Source organism: Bubalus kerabau, chromosome 4 (genome assembly GCF_029407905.1).
Source record: "Bubalus kerabau isolate K-KA32 ecotype Philippines breed swamp buffalo chromosome 4, PCC_UOA_SB_1v2, whole genome shotgun sequence".
Classification (NCBI taxonomy): domain Eukaryota; kingdom Metazoa; phylum Chordata; class Mammalia; order Artiodactyla; family Bovidae; genus Bubalus; species Bubalus kerabau.
The window spans coordinates 41,802,903-41,828,480 of NC_073627.1; the positions used below are offsets into that span (position 1 = coordinate 41,802,903).

The 25,578-nt window shown below is 40.3% G+C and overlaps 1 protein-coding gene and 1 long non-coding RNA gene across 3 annotated transcripts in view; both read left to right on the plus strand.

Moving 5' to 3' along the window:
• The first annotated feature begins 17,864 nt into the window (after positions 1–17,864).
• The window catches only part of YWHAE (tyrosine 3-monooxygenase/tryptophan 5-monooxygenase activation protein epsilon), a 34,786-nt gene continuing 27,072 nt past the window's right edge, over positions 17,865–25,578 (plus strand). The window contains exon 1 of one of the 2 annotated variants that reach the window (XM_055576978.1): positions 17,865–18,087. In XM_055576978.1, the coding sequence (XP_055432953.1) occupies positions 18,024–18,087 (64 nt within the window). In that variant the 5' untranslated portion in view covers positions 17,865–18,023. The remainder of the gene's footprint in view (positions 18,088–25,578) is intronic. The other variant, XM_055576977.1, reaches the window with a different exon arrangement.
• Positions 18,096–25,163, plus strand: LOC129649502 (uncharacterized). Its single transcript, XR_008713124.1, has 2 exons — positions 18,096–18,243; positions 24,322–25,163. It is a non-coding gene; the product is annotated as an uncharacterized LOC129649502 (long non-coding RNA).

Here is a 25,578-nt window from a genome sequence, read left to right on the forward strand (position 1 = left end):
GCAATCTTTGAATATTTTTCACAAAAGAGCTAAATCTTTTATGCTTAGGGAGTCAGAGTTGTGTGTAGTACTCAACAGCCTACAAACAATCAGATAAACAATCACACACACTGTAGGTACTCATAAAAATGGGACCAATCATTGGTGTTACTTTGAAGGGTCTCCGGAAGTCCAGAAATAATGATTTGAGGGGAATATAAGAAGAATGATTATATAATGATAGGAAAGCTGGAATGATGTGAGCAGAGAATACCAAATCACACGTGGGTTTAAGGAAAATATGATTGTGGTAGGGGTCTTCATAAAGCAAGTGAGAAGTGTGGCTGTTACACAATAGGTTTTTAGAATCGTTAGGGGAGATATTCAGTATAATTCCTCCTTTTTTATGTAAGTGACACTACTTCAGTGTAGATAATTTAGGAAATTTAAAAAGTTAAACATTTTGTTCTTCCCATCCTTTCTCGAAGCACATGTGTATTAGATGCATATGCACAATGTCTAGATATATATACCTAAAAAGCTGACTGTATACGCCATAGTCTTATGTTCCTGTGGACAGTGAAGTTTTAAGATGATAAGGACAAGCGTGGTCAGTCAGTCATAGAGTATGCTGCCTTGAACCCAAAGGCACAGTCTAGCTACTGCTGTATACATGGCAGAATACCCACCCAGAGGTAAATAAAGGCAGCCACTGCAAGGGAGCCATGTTTGCTGTACACACACTTAACAGCAAGGTGATTTAAATGTGTTTACACTTTCTTATCAATTAGAAATAAAATCTTTGTGATAGGTAGAGTTGGATTTCTTTACATAGCCTGGAGTGCTCCTAACAGTCTTGTATTTTGTGACCCTGATCTTCAGATTAAAGTCTATTCCTCTTACAGATGTGAAGAGAGAGGTGGCCCTGTCCACAGATGAAAATATGAAAATAGTCTTCCAAAGTTTTGCAGGAGGAAGCTAAGAATTTGGAACTCGGCTGCTACATATATGAAGAAAAAGAAATGGGGAGATAAGGTAGGGGGCCAAGAAGAACTGCTATTAAGAATCGAGGTTCAAAGAGCAAGACTTAAGGATTCTGTTGGGATACAGGTCGAAAGCGAGCTTAACTTGCCTCCACTCAATTCGGGCTTAAATGCTGCTTTGTCAAGAGATGTCTTCCCTAATCTCAAGTCCCTTCTCAGCACTCCTCTCAGATTATTATTCTTTCTCTGATTTTATTCCACCTCTTCCCTTAGACTATAAATCAGTTCCATCAGGACAGGAGCCACGTCTAATTTGTTCATCATCTCCAGAGCCCAGCACAGAGCCTGACTCACAGCAGAAAATATATATTTGTTGAGCAAATAATGTTTTTCTTGGCAGGATTTGAGTCTGGGGAATAGGGACCTGACTGGTTACCTCTCAGCTGCTCTCTCCAGCACCCCTGGTCTTGGGTATGGTCCAAGGCGGAAGGTTCATTTTTAATTTTGGTTAAAGTAAAACCCAATTCCGTAGGTCATTCTGCTTCTGAAATGTGAAATGCTTGACAAAGCCCAGTCTTGAGAGCTCTGGTGCTTCCATGTTTTGTTTTGCTTTTTCCCCGCATAGGAGAGGTGAATGGATCACTTAAAGGGAAGCTATATTCATACAATGAAGACCATTCACTGATTGTATTGTAATTTCTAGTTTTGGCAATATTTTCAAAAAGAGTGAATTAACAAAAATGTCAGAATTATCTTGTTCTAAAATACCAGTAATAGAAGCAGCTTAACAGCCTAAACAATACTGAGAGTAGCCGTACCTTATCCTGATGTCATTTAGGTTTTTCAATAACAGACCTTAGAGGCAGCAACTCCAGAAAGCACCTAAGGGAGGCAGGGCCCTCTTGAATTCTGTGCATTGTGGTAAACGGCCCTGCTCTATTGTCAGAGTAGGTAGAAAGTAGACAAAAGTGTCCCGAGTCTGAGGCCCAAATCGTTTTATAAGCCTTGTGATTCAACAACAACAGAGAAAGCCAGGTACCATCCCCCAAAAAGAATGCAAGCAGAGGAAACAGTTCATGTAAATTCTTTGGCCACATCTTTTCTCTTACTAGAATCAAGTTCTTCTACTTTCACTTTTTCTTTTCAATAAGAAGTTGCCCCAATTTCTTATTTCCCTTGTTAAATAAACCTGCGTGAAGGGTTAGGTTTATGCCTGAACCATCTCGTTTCTTGTTCCTTAGCAAGCTCTGCACTTTGATCAGTGGCAGGTCTTTTTGTTTTCACAGCAATGAACATTTGCATAAGGAAGAACCAGGGGATAACATGAGTTGTTTGGGATGGTTTGTGGTAAATTTCATCGTAATGCAAAGATAAAACACTCAACTTGGTGGGCTAGCAGCTGGAATTTGGACCAACAGGGTTGACTTTTTCATCTTTCTAATGAGATACAGGTACCGCTTTTAGCTATCAAAAAAACTTGATGTCTAGGGAAAAAGGAACGCATGTAATGATCTTTAACTCTCCCTGATCAGCATTTTCAGTAGCAGTTAGGATATGGTTTATGTGTGGGTACCTGTTCTTCTCAAGCAGAGATTATTGATCCAGAATCTTGATCCCTAGGGAATCCACGGACAAATTGATATAAGGGGTGTGGTAGATGCTCCCTCAAAGCCATAGTCTTTTCTTCCTGTGCACACTGTGTTTCCCAGGCTCCCCTTGCATTGCACATGACCATGTGATGGAGTGTAGCCAATGGACTATGCACAGAAGCGCCGGCACCACTTTCAGGCCTGGCCTCTAGACCCCTCCTCTAGGAGCCCCTCCATGCTCTTCCTTTCTATCAGGCAGGAATGGAGATGACGCCCAGGGTAGAGCCTTCATCCACATGAGAGGGGCACCTTGGCTTGATGGGCACCTTGGCTTGATGACCAGCTTGAAAATGTGAAAGTGCTAGTCACTTGTGTGTGACTCTGTGACCCCATGAACTGCAACCTGTCAGGCTCCTTTGTCCGTGAAATTCTCCAGGCAAGAATACTGGAGTGGGTTGCTATTTCCTTCTCCAGGGGACCTTCTGACCTAGAAATTGAACCTGGGTCTCCCACGTTGCAGGTGGATTTTTTTTTATCATCTGAGCCACCTGGGGAGCCTGGTGACACACTTAGCTAGCAAAAAATAAACTTTTATTCAACCATGTGTTCTAAGGTTGAATTAGCTAGCCTACTCCAACTAATACAAGGGAGATGAATAGGTGAGAGGCTGACCATCTGGTAGAGTGTTAGGGCCACATGATGCCAAAGCTTTGTAGAAATAAGATGCTTCAGATACCTGATAAGTAATTTAGTGTAAGTATGACCTATGTAATACCTGAAACTGAAATTTAACTGGGCATCCTGTGTTTTTATTTGCTAAACCTGGCAACTCTATCCCTGGTCTCCCCTTTAGAGAAACATTGCTGCAGGGTGGCTGCTCTTTCCTCCAGGGAAATTGAATTCTGAAGCAAAAACAATCCATACCAGGACAGCTGGGGCCAAGCAGCTCCTTCCAGAGCTCCCGTTCTTGTCGTCTTTCTAACTGTTCCAAATGTAAGGCTTCTTGATGACACCTCATTTTATTACTGTCATCCTCAAGCTGTACTGAGTCTTCTCTGATCACGCATCCCCCATTTTTGGACTCTCCTCTTTGAAGATTTACCAACCCGTTAGGCTCCCTACTGTCTGCTCTCCCAGTCAAATTTCTTCTCATTTATTTTTGGTCATCTGGTTCTCAGTGTTTCATTTTGCCAAGATGTGCTGTCATATGGGGTTACCATTTTCATCACCTTGGCTTCTCACTTTTTGGACCACCTCAAATCTTGTACTGTGATATGCCTGGAATCTTAAAACATCTTACTCTCTGATCACTACCTTCTAGCCTTTCTGTTCTCTCACTGTCTTCCCAAAGCCCTGGTTCTTCCATTTCAAGGCACTTTCTAGTTCCTAAGCTCCTCAACTATTAGCCACTTGCTATTTTTTTTTTTTCCAAAGATGAACAAATGAGTAGAATATTGTCCAGTCTTAGATATATCCAACTGCCTAGTGAACACCTTTTGGATATCTTGAAGGAACCTCAAACTCTTTTAATATATTTCAAACTGAATTCATTGTCCCTTCCCCCATCAGCCCTTCATCCATATCCCCTGTTTCAATGGCACCATTTGGCTAAGCCAAAAACCCAGGACCATCTTTTATTCTTCCTCTGGAGAGTTCATCCCATCTGTAGTCTTTTACTAAGTCCTAACTCCCGACCATCTAAAATCAGTCCACTTACCTCCTTCCCAACTGCTGCTGCCTTAGTTCAGACTGCCAATGTTTCTCATCTGGATGACCTCAGAAGTCACCAGAATGCCTTGAATTTTGGCCCCTCCAACCCCTTTGTTATGTTTGTTGCAGCCTTAGTGAGCGTTCTGTAATTTATAATAGATTATATTCTCCCTCAGCAGATACCTAAATTCCCTCTACAGAAGATGCAGAGCTCTGTATGTTAGTTCCTGCTCCTGTCTCCAGCCTCCCCTCTCTTCACTTCCCTTCTCTACTCTGAGCTCTAGCCATGCTGCATTTGTGTCCTTTCTTTACCTGACTGATCCACTTGCTCAACCCTCAAGGCTTTTGTACAGTCTTTATCGGTCTCACCTTCAGTTACACTAATCACACTCTAATTTGGCTTATCTATCTGTTCCATGTCTTCTCTTGGCAATATATGCCTACAGTTGTCACACTGAAGTGAAATTGCCTGTGCATTTATCTGTCACAAGACCAAGATATCTCATTATATTTCCAACACCTAGCCCTGCTTGACAAACAGCAAGATACCCAGAGTGTGTATTTTGAATAAAAGAATGAACCTCAGGATGGGTGGGCTAGATATCATCAAAAGTCAAGAGGGAACGGCGGGTAGTAATATTCTTAGGGATTTAAGGTTACAGTGTCAGCTTTTGCTGCAGGATAAACCACATGGGTATGTAGTGAATTAAAACAATCCTTTATCTTACAATTCTGCAGCTTAGCAGTTTCCGTTTGGTTCTGCTGGACAGTTCTGGTCTGGGCTAACCTAACTGACATAGCTAGCATCTAATTGGCTGGGGGCTGGCTGGTCTTGAATGGCCCTCAGCCAGCAGAGTTTAATCTCTGCTTCCTGTGATCTTGTATCCTCCAGCAGGGTAGCCTGGACTGGTTCTCATGGCTATTGACAGGGTTCCAAGAGAACAGATGGAATCACACAAGGCCTCTTAAGGCTTAGCCTTAGAACTGACACAATGTCTATAACACTGCCTTCTCTTGATCAGAGCAAGTCCCAGGGCCAGCTCAAATTCAAGGAGTGAAAAAATAGACTCTTTCTCTTGATGGGAGAAACTGTAAAGTTCATACTGCAAAGGGGTGTGGATATAGGAAGAATGACCAAATCCAGCCATTTTTGGAATATGCACAGCTACCCCAAAGAAACTATTTGACTAAAATACGTGAAGAAGCACACATTACTAGGAAGCATCATCACTGGGTGAGTCAATACCCAAATGTCCATAGTTTTTCCTCATTTTATTTTGTAATTTGAACACTGCATGTGTAATCATGATTTTTAGTACTGCTAAAGTAGGTGTTTGGAACTGGGCTATGGAAACTTTGGGAAGAAAGGCACTTGGAAAAATGTCACTGAGAATGAAGAGTGACAGGAAGCTTCATAAGGAAAGGGACTGTGTCCACTTTATTAACTTTTATCTGTAGCACCTCACCTGATTAGGACATGGAAAGCACTCAGCAAATATGTTGAATGGATAAGAGTAAACCTCTTATTTACTGTTGTAAAGGAGAGCTGAATGTCTCATCTTAACCAACAGTGCAGCTGCGTGTAGATGTGCAGGTGATTCCCTTCTCAAGGACACGCCAGGCAAGGAGTGAAGTTGAAATCGAGCCTGTACTGTGGTAGCTAAGAAATAATCCCAGTCCCTGACTTGGCTTTGTCTGCCTGCAGGAGGCACCATTTGAAATTCAAAGGCACATTTTGCTTGCTAAGCAGTGAGCCCCTAGGGCTGCATCTATGTGGAAAGGACACTTATTTTTTATGTCTTACAAAAGTTCCCTCTGGGCTAATAGGGCCCTGGATACTCAACCTAAGGGTAGTGGAGAAATGGTTACTGGGAACATGAGATGGCACGAAATGCACAAAGCAAGAAAATGAAGAAAGCACAAGACATATTGCACAGAAATACAAAGAAATGAAATTTCTTGCATAGAAATATGCAAGAAAATGAAGAAAGCACTTGTTCTTACAAGTGGGTCAAAATCAATGAGGGATTGAGAGAACCAGGAGCAAGAAAAAAACAGACTTAGGTTCACATGTCTGAATTGAGTTCAGAAACCAACTGAGAGTTAAGAGAGAGACCAGAACACTGAAGCACACAAAATATGATTTGTTTCTATAAAAGGCAAATCTACAGAGACAGAAAATAGATTAATGATTGCCTGGGGCTGAGAGACGGACTCAAAATGGGCTCAAAGTTTCATTTTGATGTGATGGAAATGTTCTAAAATTAGATTGTGGCAGTGATTGTACAACTGTAAATAGATAAAAGTCATTGAATAGTATATGTGAAGTGGGTGGATTCTGTGGTATGTAAATTATATCTCAGTAAAGCCATTTTAAAAACATTGTCTCTTCAGTGTGAGCATCACTAAAAGCAAACAGGACATTGTCTCTGATGTGATAGAACAGGAAGCTCCCAACAAGCACCACCTCTGAGGTATTCAAACCCCCCAAAATTGAACCTGACTCTCATCCAGCTATTAGTTTACAGGAAATAGGAAGAATAGAGGAACAAGTTAAATAACACCACAAAGAGCTGAAGAAACAAATCCAGGATGTGAGATACTCTATAAAACAAATGGTCCAGGGACTTCCCTGGTGGTCTAGTGGATAAGACTCTGCACTTCCACTGAGCTGCAGTCAGCTCTCGGTCTTGTTTTTGCTGACTGTATAGAGCTTTTCCATCTTCAGCTGCAAAGATTATAATCTGATTTCAGTATTGACCATCTGGTGATGTCCATGTGTAGAGTCTTCTCTTGTGTTGTTGGAAGGGGGTGTTTGCTATGACCAATGTGTTCTCTTGGCAAAACTCTGTTAGCCTTTTCCCTCCTTCATTCTGTACTCCAAGGCTAAATTTGCCTGTTACTTCACTTATCTCTTGACTTCCTACTTTTGTATTCCAGTCCCCTATAATGAAAAGGACATCTTTTTGGGGTGTTATTTCTAAAAGGTCTTGTAGGTCTTTATAGACCCGTTCAGCTTCTTCAGTGTTACTGGTTGGGGCATAGACTTGGATTACTGTGATAATGAATAGTTTGCTTGGAAATGAACAGAGATCATTCTGTCATTTTTGAGACTGCACCCAACTATTGCATTTTGGACTCTCTTGTTGACTATGATGGCTACTTCATTTCTTCTAAGGGATTCTTGCCCACAGTGGTAGAATAATGGTCATCTGAGTTAAATTCACCCATTCCAGTCCATTTTAGTTCACCGATTCCTAAAATGTCAATGTTCACTCTTGCCATCTCCTATTTGTCCACTTCTAATTTACCTTGATTCATGTACCTAACATTCCAGGTTCCTATACAATATTGCTCTTTACAGCATCGAACTTTACTTCCATCACCAGTCACATCCACAGCTGGGTGGTGTTTTTGCTTTGGCTCTGTCTCTTCATTTTTTCTGGAGTTATTTCTCCACTGATCTCCAGTAGCATATTGGGCACCTACCAACTAGGGGAGGTCATCTTTCAGTGTCCAATCGTTTTGCCTTTTATGAAAAGGGATTCATGAGGTTCTCAAGGCAAGAATACTGAAGTGGTTTGCCATTCCCTTCTCCAGTGGACCATGTTTTGTCAGGATTACATCCTTATCCCTGGAACTTGTTACCCTATATGACAAAAGGGATTTTGCAGTTGTGATTAAATTAAAGACCTTGACCTGAGAAATTACCCTGGATTATCTTGGTGGGCCCAGTGGAATCAGAAGAGGGACTCAAGAGGAATCAGAAAAAGGAGATTTAACAATGGAGGTTGCAATGAAGCACTCCAAAGATGGAGGAAGCGGAATGCAGGTAGACTATAGAAGTTGGAAATGGCAAAAGGTGGATTCTCTTTTTGAGCCTTTAGAAGGAACACAGTCCTGCTGTTGATTTTAGGACTTCTTATTCACCAGAACCATAAAGAGTAAATCTGTTGTAAACGACAAAGCTTGTGATAATTTGCTACAGTCACAGATATATTTTTGAATATAGCCTTTTGGTTCAATTGAATTATTTTTAGCACAAATTTCCAGGAGTAGGATTACTGGATGATGGCTGTTACCACCATAATTATATTGCTTTCTAAAAGACATTTACGAACTTTCAACACTGCTCACAGAATAACCTAGAAAGTGTGGCTCACCATTGAATTTTAAAGATAATTTAGTATGCTGCTAAGTATATCTCCAATAGCATTGTGAATGTACTTAACACTACTGAACTGTATACTTAAAAATGGTTAAGATGTTAACTTAGTTATGTGTATTTTACAATTGAATTTTTCACTTAGAATTTAAAAATGTTAAAAAGTATATCTCAATCACTTTTTTAATTACTAGTAAAAATTAATCTTTCTATTTTGTTTTTACCCCTTGAATTTCCTCATATATGAATTATCAGGTTATATCCTGTGCATATTTTATTTATTGGATTTACTGTTTATTCAAATAGTTTTTCCTTTCAGTGCATTCTGAGCATTCTTTCTCAGATCTGACAGACATTTATTTGATTGTGTTTTATACTAGCATTTTGATAAGCCGGTCTTTAAACCTACTTTATTAAATTAAAAAAATAATTGGTGAATGGCATAAAGTGTAGACCTAACTTCTTTCTAACATACTCTTATCCTCAAGCCACTTTTACAATAATCCTTTCTTATTCCTGTGTTATGGACTCTTGAGAGGTTTGGAAGCGATGGGTTTTACAAGTGATCAGGAGAACAGCAGGATCTTGACGTGAATCAGCCACAGAAGTAGAAGGATGCAGATGCGATGGATGGCTCACGTTCCCGCGCCCCTCTGGGCCCTGGACTGGAGGACTGAGCAGAGATGGCAGTAGTGAGGGAAGGTGCCGGGGAGCCACCACACTTTCCTATTTTGGCATACACTCCGATTTAGTAAGATCATGGGTATTTTCCTAAGGACCAAATGGACAAAACAATAAGTTGCTGGGCTGAAGAAACTTGCTTGTAACCCCTGGAGAACCTGCCAAAGAACTCTTGCAGGTGTCCCCATGATATCCAGGCACTGGCTGCCTATCATATATATAACTAAGGAGAAGTTATTCCAGCATTGCAACCATGGTTCCATGTTAGGAAATCTATTAAAACAATTAGCTATACATACTAATTAATGAAGAAACCATAGTTCATGAAAATGGAGCCTGATGGGACTTGCCTGGCAGTCTAGTGGTTAAGAGTGTGTTTCCATTGCAGGGGGTGTGGATTCAATACATACGTATATACATGGAGCCTGAAAAAGCATCCAGTGAAAATCAACCCTGATTTTAAGTAAACTCTTGCCAGATTAGAAGTAGAAGGATCTGGACTTCCCTCATGGTCCAGTGGTTAAAAATCTGCCTGCCAAAAGAAAAAAAAGAATCCACCGGCAAATACAGGGGACGTGGGTTCAGTCCCTGGTTCGAAAAGATTCCATATGCTGTAAGGCAGCCAAGCCCATGCACCACAATTACTAAGCCTGAGAGCCACAATCTCTGAAGCCCGTGTGCCCTAGAGCCTGTCCTCCGCAGCAAGAGAAGCCACTGCAGTGAGAAGCCCATCATTGCAACTAGAGTAGTCCCGGCTCACCGCGGGTGTAACAGCAACAAAGACCCAAGGCAGCTGAAACAAACAAAAGGAGGAGAAGGATCTCTTTAACTTGATTTTCAAAAACCTATTTATCAGATCACCCTTAATGGTGAAATACTAGAGATATTCCCATTAAAATCAGGAATTCAACAATAATGCCCATTAAATGATAATACTGATATCATTTACGATACCAATAGTCTCCTAAATATTTGGAAATAAATTTAACTAGAAATTTGTAAGATCTCTATAAATCTCTATTAATCTAACTATATAAATTAAAATCATTTAAAAGAGGGAATTCCCTGGAGGTCCAGTGGTTAGGACTCTGAGCTTCCACTGCAGGGTTTGATCCCTGGTCGGAGAACTAAGATCCTACAAGACACATGATGAAGGAAAAAAGATCATATAAAAGAGACTTGAAAAAAGTGGGAGAAATATATTCTTGAGTGGGAAGACTCATTGTTGAAAAGATTTCTAATTCTCCCCTAATTCATCTATAAACTCAGGGTAACCTCAATCAAAATCAAAGTGAATCCTGGGAGAACTTTTTAAGTTAATTCTTCAGTTCATCTAGTACAAAATAAGTGAAATTTTCTAGAGAAAACTTACCCTACCAGATATGAAAACGTGCTCTTAAGCTGTTGCAATGAGTAATAGCATTGAAATAAGGGATCAACAGCTCTAAATACATTTAGAATCAGATATAAGAAAATTTGGCATATAGTAAAGAAGGCATTTTCAAATCAATTTTAATATTTATTTATTTTTGGCTGTGCTGGGTCTTCGTTGCTCTGCAGGCTTTTCTCTAGTTGTGGAGAGCGGGGGCTACTCACTAGTTGTAGTGGGTTTCTCATTGTGGTGGTTTCTCTGTGGCAAAGCACGGGCTCCATGGTGCGCAGGCTTCACTGGTTGCAGCATGTGGGCTCAATAGTTGTCCCGCGGCATGTGGGACCTTCCCAGACCAGGGATCAAACCAGTGTCCCCTGCATTGCAAGGCAGACTTAACCACTGGACCAGCAGGGAAGCCCCTCCACTTTAGAAATAATGAACAAACCATAACAGCATTAGGTTTATTGATTTTTTAAGGTCTACCTTTCCAACACACAATTTTAAATATATTAAAAATCTAAATGTTAAAAGCAAAATTATAGTAGAACAGGAAGAAAGAACAGGTGGATATTTTTGTTCTGTTGAATGTCTAGAAGACTACTGAGGCATGATACAAAACTGAGAGGCCCAAAAGGAAAAAGACTGAAGGATGCAACAACAGGATACTTGACGTTTGAAACTTCTTCAGTTTAAAAGTCAGCATAAAGGACAAATGACAATGAGAAAATATTTGCATCATATATAAGAACCAAAGGGGGTAGCATCTATAAAATAAAGAATTCCTGTACACAATAAGAAATAGACAACTAATAGAAAAATGAACAAGGTTAGTAATAGACAATTTATAGAAAAACACAAAATCCTCCACCTCATTAAAACCCCAAAAAGGCAAGTCAATGAGACAATTCTCATCTCATCTACCAAATTATCAAAAATTTAAGTATGATAAATCTGTTGGAGAGGATGTAAGAACCTGGCAGTCTCAAATACTATTGGGTTATGTGTAGATTCATTTAACATTTCTCAAAAGCAATTTCACAACAACTGTAAAAATTATAAAAAGTGTGCATACACAGGAGACTTCTGGGTCTTATGCAATATTCTGCTTCTGGAATGGGATGCAGTTTATGTGAGTTACTTTCATTTGGTGAAATATTCAGTTGTGCATTTAAATTTTGTACACTTTTCTGTTTGTATAAATTGGTATAACATTTACCAAAAAAGTGTGCATACTCTTTGACTTAATTATTTCCCTTCTAGAAATATCCTTGTATATGTGTAAAGATAGAAGGGATTTGTGTATGATTTGTAGAAACAAAATATTTTAAAGAGCTTTAATGTTAATCAATATAGGATTGGTTAAATGATGTAACACTGGTTTAAGAGAATATCATAAAGCTATTAAAAAGAATAAGGTATCTTCATAGATACTATTGGAAAGATGGCCATGATATATTAAGGGGAAAAAGCAGTCTGCCTAACAATATTGTAGCAGTAAATTATTCTTTTAGTTTACCTTTTTTAGGCTGTAAAAGTAATACATAATTCAAGAAGTTTTGAAAATAAACAAGCTAAAAATAAATCATCTGTAATCCCTAAACAAAATTTATTTTAGCATTCTTTTAATGTATTTTTCTAATCTTTGTTCCAAGTATGACTGTATTTTTACCAATGCAATAATACTAAATATGTGATTGTATTTCTTGGTTTTTATACTTAACCATATATTGTGAGAATTTTTCATCAGATTTAAACTGTAAAGTTGATTCTATTTATTATATCAAAATGTAAAGATTATATGTGTGTGTGTGTGTGTGTATGGTAAAAATTAAAGTCATAAAAGTATAAAATAAAAATAGCTTATTTTTACAAATAAAAACACCATACCTTTAAAAAGAAAATAAGTCCTAAACTTCAAGCTCCTGGAGGCAATGACTAATCATATTTTTTAGTGTCTCATTTCCTTCTTGTGGTGGTTAGTACACTACCACAGATCTTGTTTCTGTTAAAGCAGACTTTTCAATAAAGTTGGGAGACTTCTATTTAGGGGTGTGATCGATTGACCTGGCGATGTTGGTGAGTGCCCATCACCACAGCAGCATGAGAAGTGCAGTGCCATACTTTGGGAGCCGCCCTCAGTAGAGAACCATGAATTTTTTTTTATTTGTTCATAATCCCAGGTGCTATATCAAAAGTGTTTCTCTTTATATTTTTGTTGCCCTGTCAACAATTTCTGTCCCTTTTAGTTCTGTCAGTTGAGAGAACAGGCAGTATGATCGGGGAATCCATCTAAGGTTGAAGATTTCTGCCTTTTCAGTCGTTTTTGAAGTGTCACCTTCATGTAGACTTTAGTCAGTCGTGGGAAACAGTGTTCAGGGGAGAAGACCCAGTGGTTAAAAAGATGGTACTCCTAATCTCGGCGTGTTCTGTGGTCAGCTTGGCAGCACAGATGGCTTTGTAAGGTGGGGTGAGTTTTGCGAACCTGGAACCTACTCAATCAGTTATTTGACCACCCTTATTGGGGTCATCACCCCAATTAAATAATCACCTTGTACCTTTTCACAGTTATTCTCAAGAGAACCCTACACTTACAGCTTCCACTTTGTTGTCTTTGTTCTTCAACCAAATGCAGTCTGGCTTCCAACAGCCTTTTGAAACTGTTCTTGAATGAAGGTCAGTAATGACCTCATTGCTATATCCAGTGGCTTTTTCTCAGTGCTAATCTTGATGTCTTTGCAAAATTTCATTTGACCACCCCTTATTTTTGAACTCTTTTCACTTGTATTTTATGACACTAACTTCTGGTTCTCACTCAAGGTCGAACCATAGAAACATTAATAAATATAGCTGACATTCATTGAGTATCTTTTTTTTTTTTCTTCCAATCTCCCACTTAGTTCTTATTTGTGTGAGGAAAATACCATTGCCATTTTACAGGGGAGAAAACGTGTAAAGAAGTTGAGTAATCGATTCCCATTGCACAGGTGATAAGGAGCCATGGAACCCAAGGAAGAAGAGCCCATCACCTTAGCTGCTGTGACGTGTCTGGGAGCGATTTCTTGTTGTTGTATAGTCCCTAAGTTGTATCCAACTCTTCTGCAACCACATGGACTGTAGTCCACCAGGCTCTTCTGCCCATGGGATTTCCCAGGCAAGAATACTGAAGTGGGTTGACACTTCTTTCTCCAGGTAATCTTCCTGACCCAGGGATTGAACTTGCTTCTAAATTGGTAGGCGAGTTCTCTAACACTGAGCCACCAGAGAAGCCCATGGAGAGATTTCTAGAGGTCAGCAAATTTAGCTGTTTGACTTCATTTCTGCAAAAAAAATGCCATTGGGATTTTGATAGAGATTGCATTGACTCTTTGCAATCAAGTGATTGTAGATCACTTTATGTAGTAATGTTATCTGAACAATACTGTTATCTTCTGATCCAGGAACACAGAGTGTCTTTCATTTAGGTCACTTTCATGCACATATGCTGCACCGTGTGGTATGTGGGACCTTAGTTACCGACCAGGTAACTGGTCGGTATTGAGCCCATGCCCTCTGCATTGGGAGCAGGCAGTCTTAACCACTGGACCACCAGGGAAGTTGCAACAAATATATTTTTAACTCAAGTATAATTGATGTGCAATATTTCAGCTGTACAGCAAAGCCAAATCAATTATATATATATAACTTTTATTTAATATATATTCAGACCCTCTTCCAGTATAGGTTATTACGAGATATTAAATATAGTTCTCAGTGCTATACAGTAGGTCCTTGTTTATCTATTTTGCATATAGTAGTGTGTATCTATAAATTCCAAATAGAAATTCCCATTTATCCCCCACCTTTACCATATTTACTGAACACCAGAGGTGAGTGCCTAGATCTGATCCCTAACTCCTACCTGCTAATTGAGATACTTACTTCTCAATCCCTCAGGTTTCCTAAGGATGGGATGGCTCAGTGAGACCTGCTGCATCACAAAGATGTACTCAGAGCACGATGGGCACGGGGCTAAGGGAGGAACACCTGTGCAGGCAGTGTGCATCTCACAGGTACATTTATTCATGCCGGGAGGACAGGTTCCCATTTGACACAGCTTGCTAAAATCTACAGCCAGACTGATGTTCTTTCCAAGTAAAGCTGGTTAAAGATGACCATGAGTAGGCGCTGAACTAGAAGATTTCAAAGCTTTCTTTTATCAGTACTCCTGATTTTATAAATGATAAAGCCCATCAACTCCATTCCTACCCAGATCTCCTGGTAAACTTGGGTACAGCAGGGCTTCATGGGGATCCAAATATTTTTAATAAAGCTTTGAAGTATGTGAATGTGGGACCAATGACTCAGGCTTCCTAATACATGAGATCTTTCTTTTCTTTTAGATCTCTTTTTCTTTATATATTTTATTGAAGTATTGTTGACTTACAATGTTTCAGGTGCACAGCAAGGTGATTCAGTTATACATATACACATATTATTTTCAGATTATTTTCCATTATAGGTTATTTATAGTTCCCTGCGCTATTCAGTAATCCTTTGTTGCTTGTTGCATATCTACTTTTAAAATTAGAAATCTAGCATTCTATTCATACTAAGTCAAACAAGTGGAATAAAAATGTCCTAAATTTTTTAGCTAGGTAAAGATTCATAAATTTTCTAAAATATGTATTTTTAACATAATATTTGTGTATATACACAAAAGCTTTTCTACTTGATAAAGGCTTGACAACATCAAAAAAAAAAGAAATTGGAAAACATAAACTAGCAACTGGACTATGTGATTAACTTTTATCTCATTTCACTTTTCTATTTCATGTTCAGTGCTCCCATTTCATTTTATAGATCCTTCTTTTTAAGTTAGACATTTACAGCTATAAATTTCCATCTTTGCACAATTTTTGCTGCATTTCATACTTTTTGGTATATTGTATTTTCATTTTTATTTATTTCAAGGTATTTACTAATTTTCCTTGTGATTTCTTTTTCGGCCCATCAGTTAGTTAACAGAATGTTATTTAATTTCTGCACATCTTTGAAATTTTCCTAGTTTTCCTTCTCTTATTGATTTCTAGTTTCAATATGAGACTTTGTGTTGTTTCAGTCTTTTAATCGTTAAGACTTGTTTTGTAGCCTAACATAAGGTCTCCAGTTAACTTTGCAGATTGACATAAAGCTCAGAGGTGGAAATAACTTTCTGATGGTCACATATTTATTTAGTTATAGAACTAGGGCTGGAGTCCAGATCTTTTGACCCTTAATCATTCACTGTTGACATTTTATAAGACAAAAGTGAAGGGGCTTAAGGAGCCTAACTTTGCTGGCTTCTGATTTCTATCACTTAAAAGTAAGCATTCTTCAAGGTTTTGTTTGTCCTGTTCCTCCTCCACACATTCTCTAGCTGCTTCCATCTGTAGCCTTCCTCCAGCTTGAAATGCCAGTCCCCTTTTCCAATTCCATGCCTGTTATTTCTACTTGAGTGATCTTTGAAAACCTTAGAACCAACATGTGATAAAAGGAACTCGTCTTCCTCTGCATTCCATCAGTAAATTTTCCTAGCATTCCTATATATATATATATATATATATATATATATTTTTTTTTTTTTTTTTTTTTTTTGGTTGAGCTGGGTCTTCATTGCTGTTTGAGGGCTTTCTCTAGTTGGGGCAAGTATGGGGCTACTCTTTGTTTTGGTATACCATCTTCACATTGTGGTGCCTTCTCTCCTTGAATATCATGAGCTCTAAAGCGTGAGCTCAGTAGTTGTGGCTCATGAGCGTAGTTGCTCTGTAGAATGTGGAATCTTCCTAGACCAGGGATTGAACCTTTGGCCCCTGCATTGGCAGGTGGATTCTTATCCACTGTACCACCAGAGAAGTCTAAGTCTCTTATTTTTTTGTTAATGGTACTGCCACTTATTATCTCAATGACTCAGGGTGGGAAGGTAAGGTTAATTTTAATACTTTTCCCTTCCTAGTATCTTCACCTCATGCCAAGAGTTGACTCATTGGAAAAGACTCTGATGCTGGGAGGAATTGGGGGCAGGAGGAAGAAGGGACGACAGAGGATGAGATGGCTGGATGGCATCACCAACTCGATGGACATGAGTTTGAGTGAACTCCGGGAGTTGGTGATGGACAGGGAGACCTGGCGTGCTGCAATTCATGGGGTCGCAGAGTCGGACACGACTGAGCGACTGAACTAAACTGAGTATCTTCACATCTGATTAGCTACAAACTCCTGTGGTTTCCCTCTTAAGTACTATTCCTATTTGTCCTTTCCTTCCTATTTTCACTGCTATCATCTATGACCTTTCAGTGGTATTAATGTAATAGCCTGATAATTTATTCTGTTCTTTAATCACTGCTATACAATATTTAATAATCTTCTTAATAATTATGATGGTGTCATCCTCCATGCAAAATCATCAAAAAATAGCTTCCTTGTGCCCACTGGAGTGCAAACATCTCAGCTTGCCATCCAAGGTTCTTCATAATTTAGTTCCAACCTTTTCATTCCACAATAATAAAAAAAAAAAAAATATATATATATATATATATATATATTTAACATATTGGGCTGCAACGGATCTTAATTGTCCTATGTGGGATCTGGGTCCCTAACCAGGGATGGAACACGGGGTCCCTGCACAGGAAGTGTGGAGTCTTAGCCACTGGACCACCAGGTAAGTCTCCTTCAGATCAGTTGCTCAGTCGTGTCCGACTCTTTGCGACCCTTACCACACATTTTATGTTCTAATTACCTGAGCTTTAGTCTTGCAACATACCGCATACTGCATTCAGTACAAGGTGCTAGGAATCCACTGGGAAGCAGTACAGACCAATGGATTCTTTCCCATTCCTGCCTCCTGGACCTCATTCTGATCTCGGCCCTACTCTTCTGCACCTTGGACTCCAGACCAGACTTTTCTAAGAACTTCTCTGTTCCTACCCCATGGCGGGCCTAAGGGGAAAAAAGAAGGCCAAGGGAGAGGAACAGAAAAAGACTGCAAAGTGCGAAGGTGAAGTGTGAAAACTGGACCCTTCCTTCCCCTCACAGCTACAGCAGGGCCTGAAAGAGGCCCAGGACTGAGCTTGGCTGAGAAAACAGGAGAGGAGTCAGTTTCAGAGAGGATGGCTTGTCATTACGAAAACCTTCACAGCCTCCGGTTTCTCTGCCCGCAGTCCAAGCTCTGCCGCTCACTGTCTTCTGAAGCGGTCCAGGCCGGCCTCACCTGGCCCACCTCGCTCCCTCGGGGCGTTCTCCCTCCCGGCAGAAGCAGTTCCCGCCTCGAGCGGCCGCTGAGCTCACGGAGGAGGGGCGTCTAGCTGGTTCCAACCTCCTCGGGCGCCGAGCACCCGGACCCGCCCCCCGCGCCAGTTGCCAGGGAGCGGTTGCCATAGAGCTGAGCAGTTGTCCGCGTGCGCAGGCGGAAGTCCCGGATTGAGGCGCCGCCATTTTTCCTGCCCGGACGCGGAGCGAGAGGCTGAGAGTCGGAGACGCTATCCGCTTCCATCCGTCGCGCAGACCCTGCCGGAGCCGCTGCCGCTATGGATGATCGGGAGGATCTGGTGTACCAGGCGAAGCTGGCCGAGCAGGCTGAGCGATACGACGGTGAGTTGGGGGGGCATTGGGGGGCTGCAATTCTCGGACCCTCTGCCGCCGCCCACAGAGGCCGGGAGCGGGAGACAAAATGGCGGCATCATCGCCGAGCCCGGCCCGGGGACGTGGATTCGGGAAGCAGGAAATAGCCTGTGGGCTCCCAGAGCGGTAGGAGGCTCCAGGCCCAGGAATTTGACCCCTTGGGCGTCCTCATCTGCAGACACAAGAGAGCTAGGAGGCCAAGGCCATGGGGTGGAGGAGTTGGTTGTAAAATGGCGGCTGGGGGGAGGGCGAGTCCTGGGGCGGGGGAGGGGGAGGAGATGGCGGGTGCTGTCTCCGGGCGAGCAATCCCCAGGGGAGCTTCTGGGCCGGTTTTGGGACGTGGTGAACAATTGGGTGGCGTGATGAAGGAAGAAACACCCGCCACATGGGGGAGAGCGGCAACCGGGAGCTGGAGCGCGGGCGCCTTTCAGGGAAATATGGCGGGTGGGGGCGGTGGCTTTTCCCCGGAGGCCCAATGTGGGGCGGCGGCTGTGGAGTCTCACAAAGGAGAACCCTTAGGAGCCGAGGGCTGCTCCGGGCTTGTGGTGGGGGGCAGCCTTCGATGGGGGTGGGGGAAGGAGGGAGGGAGTGGGAATCACTGCAGCTCATCCCTGGGCGGAGGCCAGCTGAGATGCTACGATCGGATTTCCTTCCCTTAGGCCGGCACAGCTTGTAGTGGCGTTTTTTGGGTTTCCCGTTCAATCTCGCCTTTTTCTAGGGAGCTCTAGAGAAACGTCCCTCACGCTCCTTCTCCTCAGACTTAGCCCGGAGAGCTCGAAGTTTCTGTTAGCATTTTCCGTAAACTGTAGAATGTGGAGCAGGAGACAAGGAGCCCCTGGCTCGCTCTCGGTGCCTTTCCCATGCCTGTGCCTCAGTCCAGCGGCATTTAAAAATGGTGACTTTCCTGTGCATACGCAGCGTTATGACAAATGGAATGACCTGGTGAAAAATAAAAAGTTTTTTCAAATAACGTATAGTGGCTATTTTGGTTGACTCCCCTGGCTTAAAATGGGTGTTTTTCCTTCGTTGGGGATCTTTACCAGTCCCAAGGCACTCAGCAGAGACTTGGGTTTTTCTATTAAGAACGTAAGGGATCTCGGCAGATCCAGTTTTCTTCCCTCCATTTTTAATAAACGGTTTTATGTACAGATTTGAACAATTTTTCTTTCATTGCTCCTTTGTTTTTAAAGGTGCCATAGTCATTTTTCAGAACTTTATTGAAATGGCCCTTGTGTCTGTTCGGTCAGTCCCAAACTGCTGCTTTTTTAAATTGCCCCTCCTGACTTGGGTCCCCCTCCCCCCATTTTGGACCTTGGTACTTGAATTGACTACACATCCGTTAAACTAGCATTATCAAAACAAAAAAATCATATATATGGTTTTTATGTTTTTAATGCTGTTGTGGAATGAGAGATGGTTGGATTCAGGTGTCATTGATCTTGAATTAAGCCACTTCAAAATGCTGTATGGGGACTTTCCTTGAATGCCTTTGGTCACGTGAATAGCCTCAGGGCTAGTCCATGTGTGTCACCATTCATTAGGATTCGGGAATTTGAAAATTAGGAGAAAAGACCTCGAACCCCAAATTTAGTAAAGATCTCTTAATTTCGTTTCATAAATCCTTAAATTGCTCTTTGTATTGAACAAGATTCTTGTTAGGAGGCGGAGGGAAATATGATGGGGAAGTACAGCTCAAGGTCAGATTTGTCTTTATTTCAGTATTTAAAAGTCAAAACAACTGTAGGGATACTTGTAATGAAAGTTTTTTTCTTCTCCTCTTGCCCCAAATAAGTTCCCCTCTTAATCTATCACTGCCCTTGGGAAGAAATTCGAAATTATATTGGAATGTTTTCTCTTCTGTAGGGATTTAGTCTCTGAGTAAAACTGCTGTGATCACCAGAAAGGAAAGTTTTGGTTTTTTTTTTTAAGAACTTGTTTTAAATACTGATTGGAAGCTCGTGATTGTAGCTTCCAAGTAAGTGACAGTTCAGTGTGAAATCATATTTTGGAATTGAGTGTTGAGCGTTTTTGACCAAAAGCTTAATTGGTTATTCAACACAGGGCTGTAGAGCCACATCCTTAACGTTGATTAAATGTTAGAGGTGTCCTTCAGGATCAAAAGGTGGTGGTGGGGGGCGGGTGGGATATAAGATCTACCAGGTGTAGCAGAACTCCTTTGATTGTTGGGCACAAAACTGGAAGGGATTCATTGGAAAGGAAGAAGAGGAAGACAGTCATTAGGAGTCAGTCTGTACCTGTGTCCATTCCTTGATTGGGTGCAATAATTCAGTTTTGTTTGTGGTAACAAAAAATGATTCCGTGGTTTTATTTATCAAACAATTTATCAAGTATGGGGAAGGTGAAAAATACATTTGATGATTTGGTTTGGAGTAGTTGGGTGTAAATACTGGCTTTGCTTCTTGTTTCTGCAGTACGTTGTTTTTATTTTGCACATTATTTGAACCTACTACTACACTTTTTGGTAGCATCATTTAATTCTGTACTGGAGAATTGGAATCGATTGTTAGAGACTATTTAATGATCCTGGAGGAGGAACTAAGCTGCCTTCAGGAAAAGGACAGTTTGAAATTCCAGACAGAAAAAGTACAGAAGTTTGGGGCTAGGACGGTTGACTTTCAAGATTAAATCTAGCCTTCTGTTACATAACAACAGTAGTGTTAGGGATAGTTTTTATATCATTCATAGTCATATTAAGCGGGTCATCTTTTAGCATTCCTGAAGTCTTAACTTTGCATCATGTATATGAACCATATGAGGGATAGTGGTGGGGACATGTAAAAAGTTACACCTTTTGAGAATAGAGGGGTCCGTATAAACTACGTTTGGGTTGTAGGGTAGTTGCTGGGTTTGTCCTTTCCTCACTTCTCTTCTCCCTGTGATGATGAGCTGAGCTCCACATGAGGTAGGGGTAAAATTTTGTTGGGTTAGGTTTGATTCAGTCTGTGACTGCAACACCAGGAGTGCATCTCTTCTGAGTGCTTGAGAGCGCCCCTTTTAAGACACCAGAGCCCCATCTCTGACTTATTCTGAGGGGTGGGGTGCAGTTTTTCAGTCAACTCCTTAATGTCCAGCTTGTTAGGGGAAGAGGGTGGGTAAATTAACTTAGTAATGAGTTTAAAAGCACAGGCTAATTATCAATCCTTTAAGTCAGTAATTTTTGTTGCTGCTGTTTCAACTAACTTTATTGAATATGTTTTTTCTTCCTACCTAATCATAAACAGAGCTGAATAATGCAGTTAGAAAATTCCTCCTACTTTTGGATTTTGTATTTAAAGTAGTTGCTCTTTTGTGATACTTTTGTGCAAGTACACTATATATAGTTTTGTTTGTGCACAGTACAGTATTGTGCATATTGGGCATTATTTCAGTCTATTTTGTTGGTTTACAAAACTATGGGATAGAATGAAATCATGAATCTTTGCAGTTTGAGATGGTGATAGGGTAAATTCTTACTGTGGACATTTCTAGGCACTCTTTTCACCTTTGTATGAAAAGGTCTCAATTTGAGTTCTAGTATGGGGAAGAACACAAATAATTAAACTGAGCAAATTTTGAATTTTAGTACAAGCAAACCCACTGAAAGCCCATACAAACAGTTTTTTCATAGTTGTTTAATAGGTTGGTCAGGGAAGTATGAAATATTTTTAAAATTTCTTGACTTTAACCTGATAAAGCAAGTGAAATTTTATCATAGTAAATTAATGTATCTAAGTTTACAAATCAGTTTCAAATACTTAAAGAAGTTGATCTGAAAGCATCTTTTTTTTTTCCCTTTGAAGGTCTGTAAGGCTTAGTTTGCAGAAGTTTTCAGCCTTATATATCAGTAAAGTGTGTGTATTTAAACAGTAATGACAGGCATAGGATAAAGGTTAAAATTTTAAACTTTATAAAATTCCGCGTTTATATAGAACTTCCCATTTCGCAGACTACCTTCACAAAATTTTTTACTTATTTCATGTAATACTGATATAAGTAATGTTATTTCTATTTTATGGTTCACGAAAGAGAATTTTGAGATTTAGTGATTAAAAAAATTTTTTTTCTATATCACATGACTAGTTGGCAAGTATATAGCAAAGCCAGAACTTGTCTGTCTGACCTTTAGAGCAGCCAGTACTCTTATTTCTCCTGAGCCACTCACAAAAGACCTATGTGAAACTAAATCAGATGGTGCCTTGTGGGGGAAGGGAGTATTAATTTTTTTTTTTTTAAGCAGTTATTTCACATAATATGTCTTGGTATTTGTGACTTGACTAATATCCATTGTAAGCTTTTGTTTTCTTTCAAAAACAAGGCACAGTGAATGAAGCTACAGTGAGGGATTGTAGGTATTTTAAGTGTTGGTATTAAAAATTTTTTGGTTTATCACAATGTCTGTACTGGGATACAGCTTAGTGCCGTGCATTTCTATAAAATACTTTTAGAAGGTGTCCTCCCCTCACCCTAGTCTTAATGGATGCAACCCTTAAATTAATGACACAGTCAGAAATTTTGGGGCAGGGAGGTTGGCAAATGATTCACAAATGTTCCAAATAGTGGCTTAGCTAGCGTCAGACAGAATCTGTTAAGGAGTAGTGGGAAACAGAAACAAAATTATATATTTACTGTTTTTGAAGTGGTCAATTAACAGTTTGATACAGTTATATACTGATATATCGAAGTTAACAACTTGGTTTGTTCAGATAACTTTTACTGTTTGAGCTCATGAAATATTCATGCGGGTCACACTCCTAGGAACTGTTTCAGAAGTTCATTTAAGTTTACCAAGTTGTGATAACAACTGCCATAATAATAATAGGGTCATCATAATTTATAATCCAAATCGAGATACCTTGAAATGAAGGGATGCGAATTCATAATTGTGCTGAAATGGGTTGTCTTGAGCTGCAAACTTGACCTATGATCATTCTGTGTGTGTGTGTGTGTGTGTGTGTGTGTGTGTGTGTGTGTATGTGTGTATGTATGCATGCATGTGTGTGCTCAGTTGTGTCCAACTCTTGGTACACTAGGGACTGTAACCCATCAGGCTTCTCTGTCTATGGGATTTTCTTGGCCAGAATACTAGAATGGGTTGCTAATTCCTCCTTCAGGGTTTCTTCCCTACCAGGGGATTGAACTCCACATTTCTTGTGTCTCCTGCCTTGGCAAGTGGTTTCTTTACCACTGAGCCACTTGGGAATCCCATAATCATCCTACTTAAGACCATTTCTTGCTGCGCTGCTGGTTGTCTCATTGAGAAAGTTCCCTAAGCTTTGTCCATCCCTCTACCACCAAGATCTTAGATCTGAACCCCAGAATATTGGTTTTCTTTCCAGTGAAGTTACAATTTGGCAGAACATTAGACAAATGAAAGGCAAAGTGAAAGCTTTCTTCCTCGCAGTCCCCTTTCCCCCAAATAGGAGCTAGAAAAGTCATGGATATGGTAGTTGCTGAAAATAGAGCTTGCTGGCATACCAACTAGTCAATTTGACTGATAGTGTCAAAGCCAAGTGTGTTGGTTTTATATATGTCTACTTTGAGCTAGACTTGTGTATAAAAATACTTGCCTTAGGTGTTAGCAGCAGCATCTGTCTTACGTTCAGAACTTTCTCCTCCAAATAACATTTAAAAAAAATTATTTATTTGTCTGTAGTAGGTCTTAGTTGAGGAAGAGGGGGTCTTTAGTTACAGCGTGCGAACTCCTAGCTGCAACATGCGAAATCTGGTTCCTTGGCCATGGATTGAACCCAGGCCCTCAGGATTGGGAGCACAGAGCTTTAGCCACTGGACTACAGGGAAGTCGCCCAAATAACATTTTTGAAGTCTTCACCTGAGTCTTGTCATGACTGTTATGTTCAGAACACCAAATCCTGAATAGTTCAGAAAGCATGATCATTATGCTGATATATCTCTCTTGAAATTTAATCTTGAATTTATTGTCCCTCTTCCAGTGGTCCATTACAGTAGCTGGGTAGATTGGTTATTGATTTGTGATTAGGGCAGGATTTTATCTAGCTAAAGCAGTATGAAATGTGTTTGTTAAACTCTTTGTGTAAAATTTCAAGGAGACACATTACTATGAGTAAGAATTATGACTTTCATACTTTGGCAGATGTGGTATAGTGCAGAGGCCTTGGAATCATTCTGAATTCCCCATCTGTAGAATGGAGATTAATAGTGTCTACCTTGCTTGCTAATTTACAGGGTGTTACGAACTTGTGGGGTTTTGTACGCTGCTGGCTGCTGCTGCTAAGTCGCTTCAGTCGTGTCCGACTCTGCGACCCCATAGACGGCCTCCTACCAGGCTCCTCTGTCCCTGGGATTCTCCAGGCAAGAACACTGGAGTGGGTTGCCATTTCCTTCTCCAGTGCATGAAAGTGAAAAGTGAAAGTGAAGTTGCTCAGTCCTGTCCGACTCTTAGCGACCCCATGGACTGCAGCCTACCAGGCTCCTCCGTCCATGGGATTTTCCAGGCAAGAGTACTGGAGTGGGGTGCCATTGCCTTCTCCGCTACAACGTATAATTATGAGGTAGTAGTATTAATTGTGAAGACTTTGTATTACCTATTGTCAGAGATGATGTGAATGTTTTTGCTGCAGAACTACATACATATTAGAGAATAACCTTTCTTGAGTTATACTTAGCAAGTGTATTCTCATGGATTTAGTGTCCAAGTTACATTTGTATAAAGGTTTTCAAAATAAAATCCTTAATCTTAACTCTTCTGTAAAATTGCATATCCAGAAGATGAAGGTTGTCCAAATTTATTCTCAAGCGATATAAAGCTATTCTTTGGCCATTATGAGCTGACATGTAGTTCTTTTTTGGCCCTATCATGGCATGCTCGATTGTTCCCCGACCAGAGATGAAACCTGTGCCCCCTACCAGTGGACTGCCAGGGAAGTAAGAGGGACTTCCCTGGCAGTTCTTTGATACTAATTTCAGGTTAATATCCAGGAGGATATACTGATTTCCCTAGCGAATACAATACCTGTTGTGTATAGGTTTGGGATGAAAGGTTCTATAGTTAAAAAAATAAATAAAAATAGATCAGTGTTAAAAATATTTGTATGTTAACAGTCTCAGGTTACTGACTAGGAAAAATTATTACCAGTTTCATGAGAAGTGATTCTAAAGGCTTAGTGTAAGCCTTGGGCAGTGAATGGGTTCTGATAAAAGAAAGCTATGAATTAATACTACTAAATCCTTGGTGGTTAGTCATTTGAAGATACAGTAGGACTTTGGAATGGCTGTTGTGACTTCTTTTGTGTTGTAGAAATGTGTCCTGTTTAAGAGTTTGTGTGATTAATTAATTTGCCCATAATGGGCTAAATTATAAATTAGTAAACATTTTGATAGGATTACCATGAAAATTTCAAAACATATGCCCTTTGATTATAAAAATATCATGTAGGACAGTTATGATTTTGCTTCTGTAAGTTTGTCAAAAGGTATTACTAC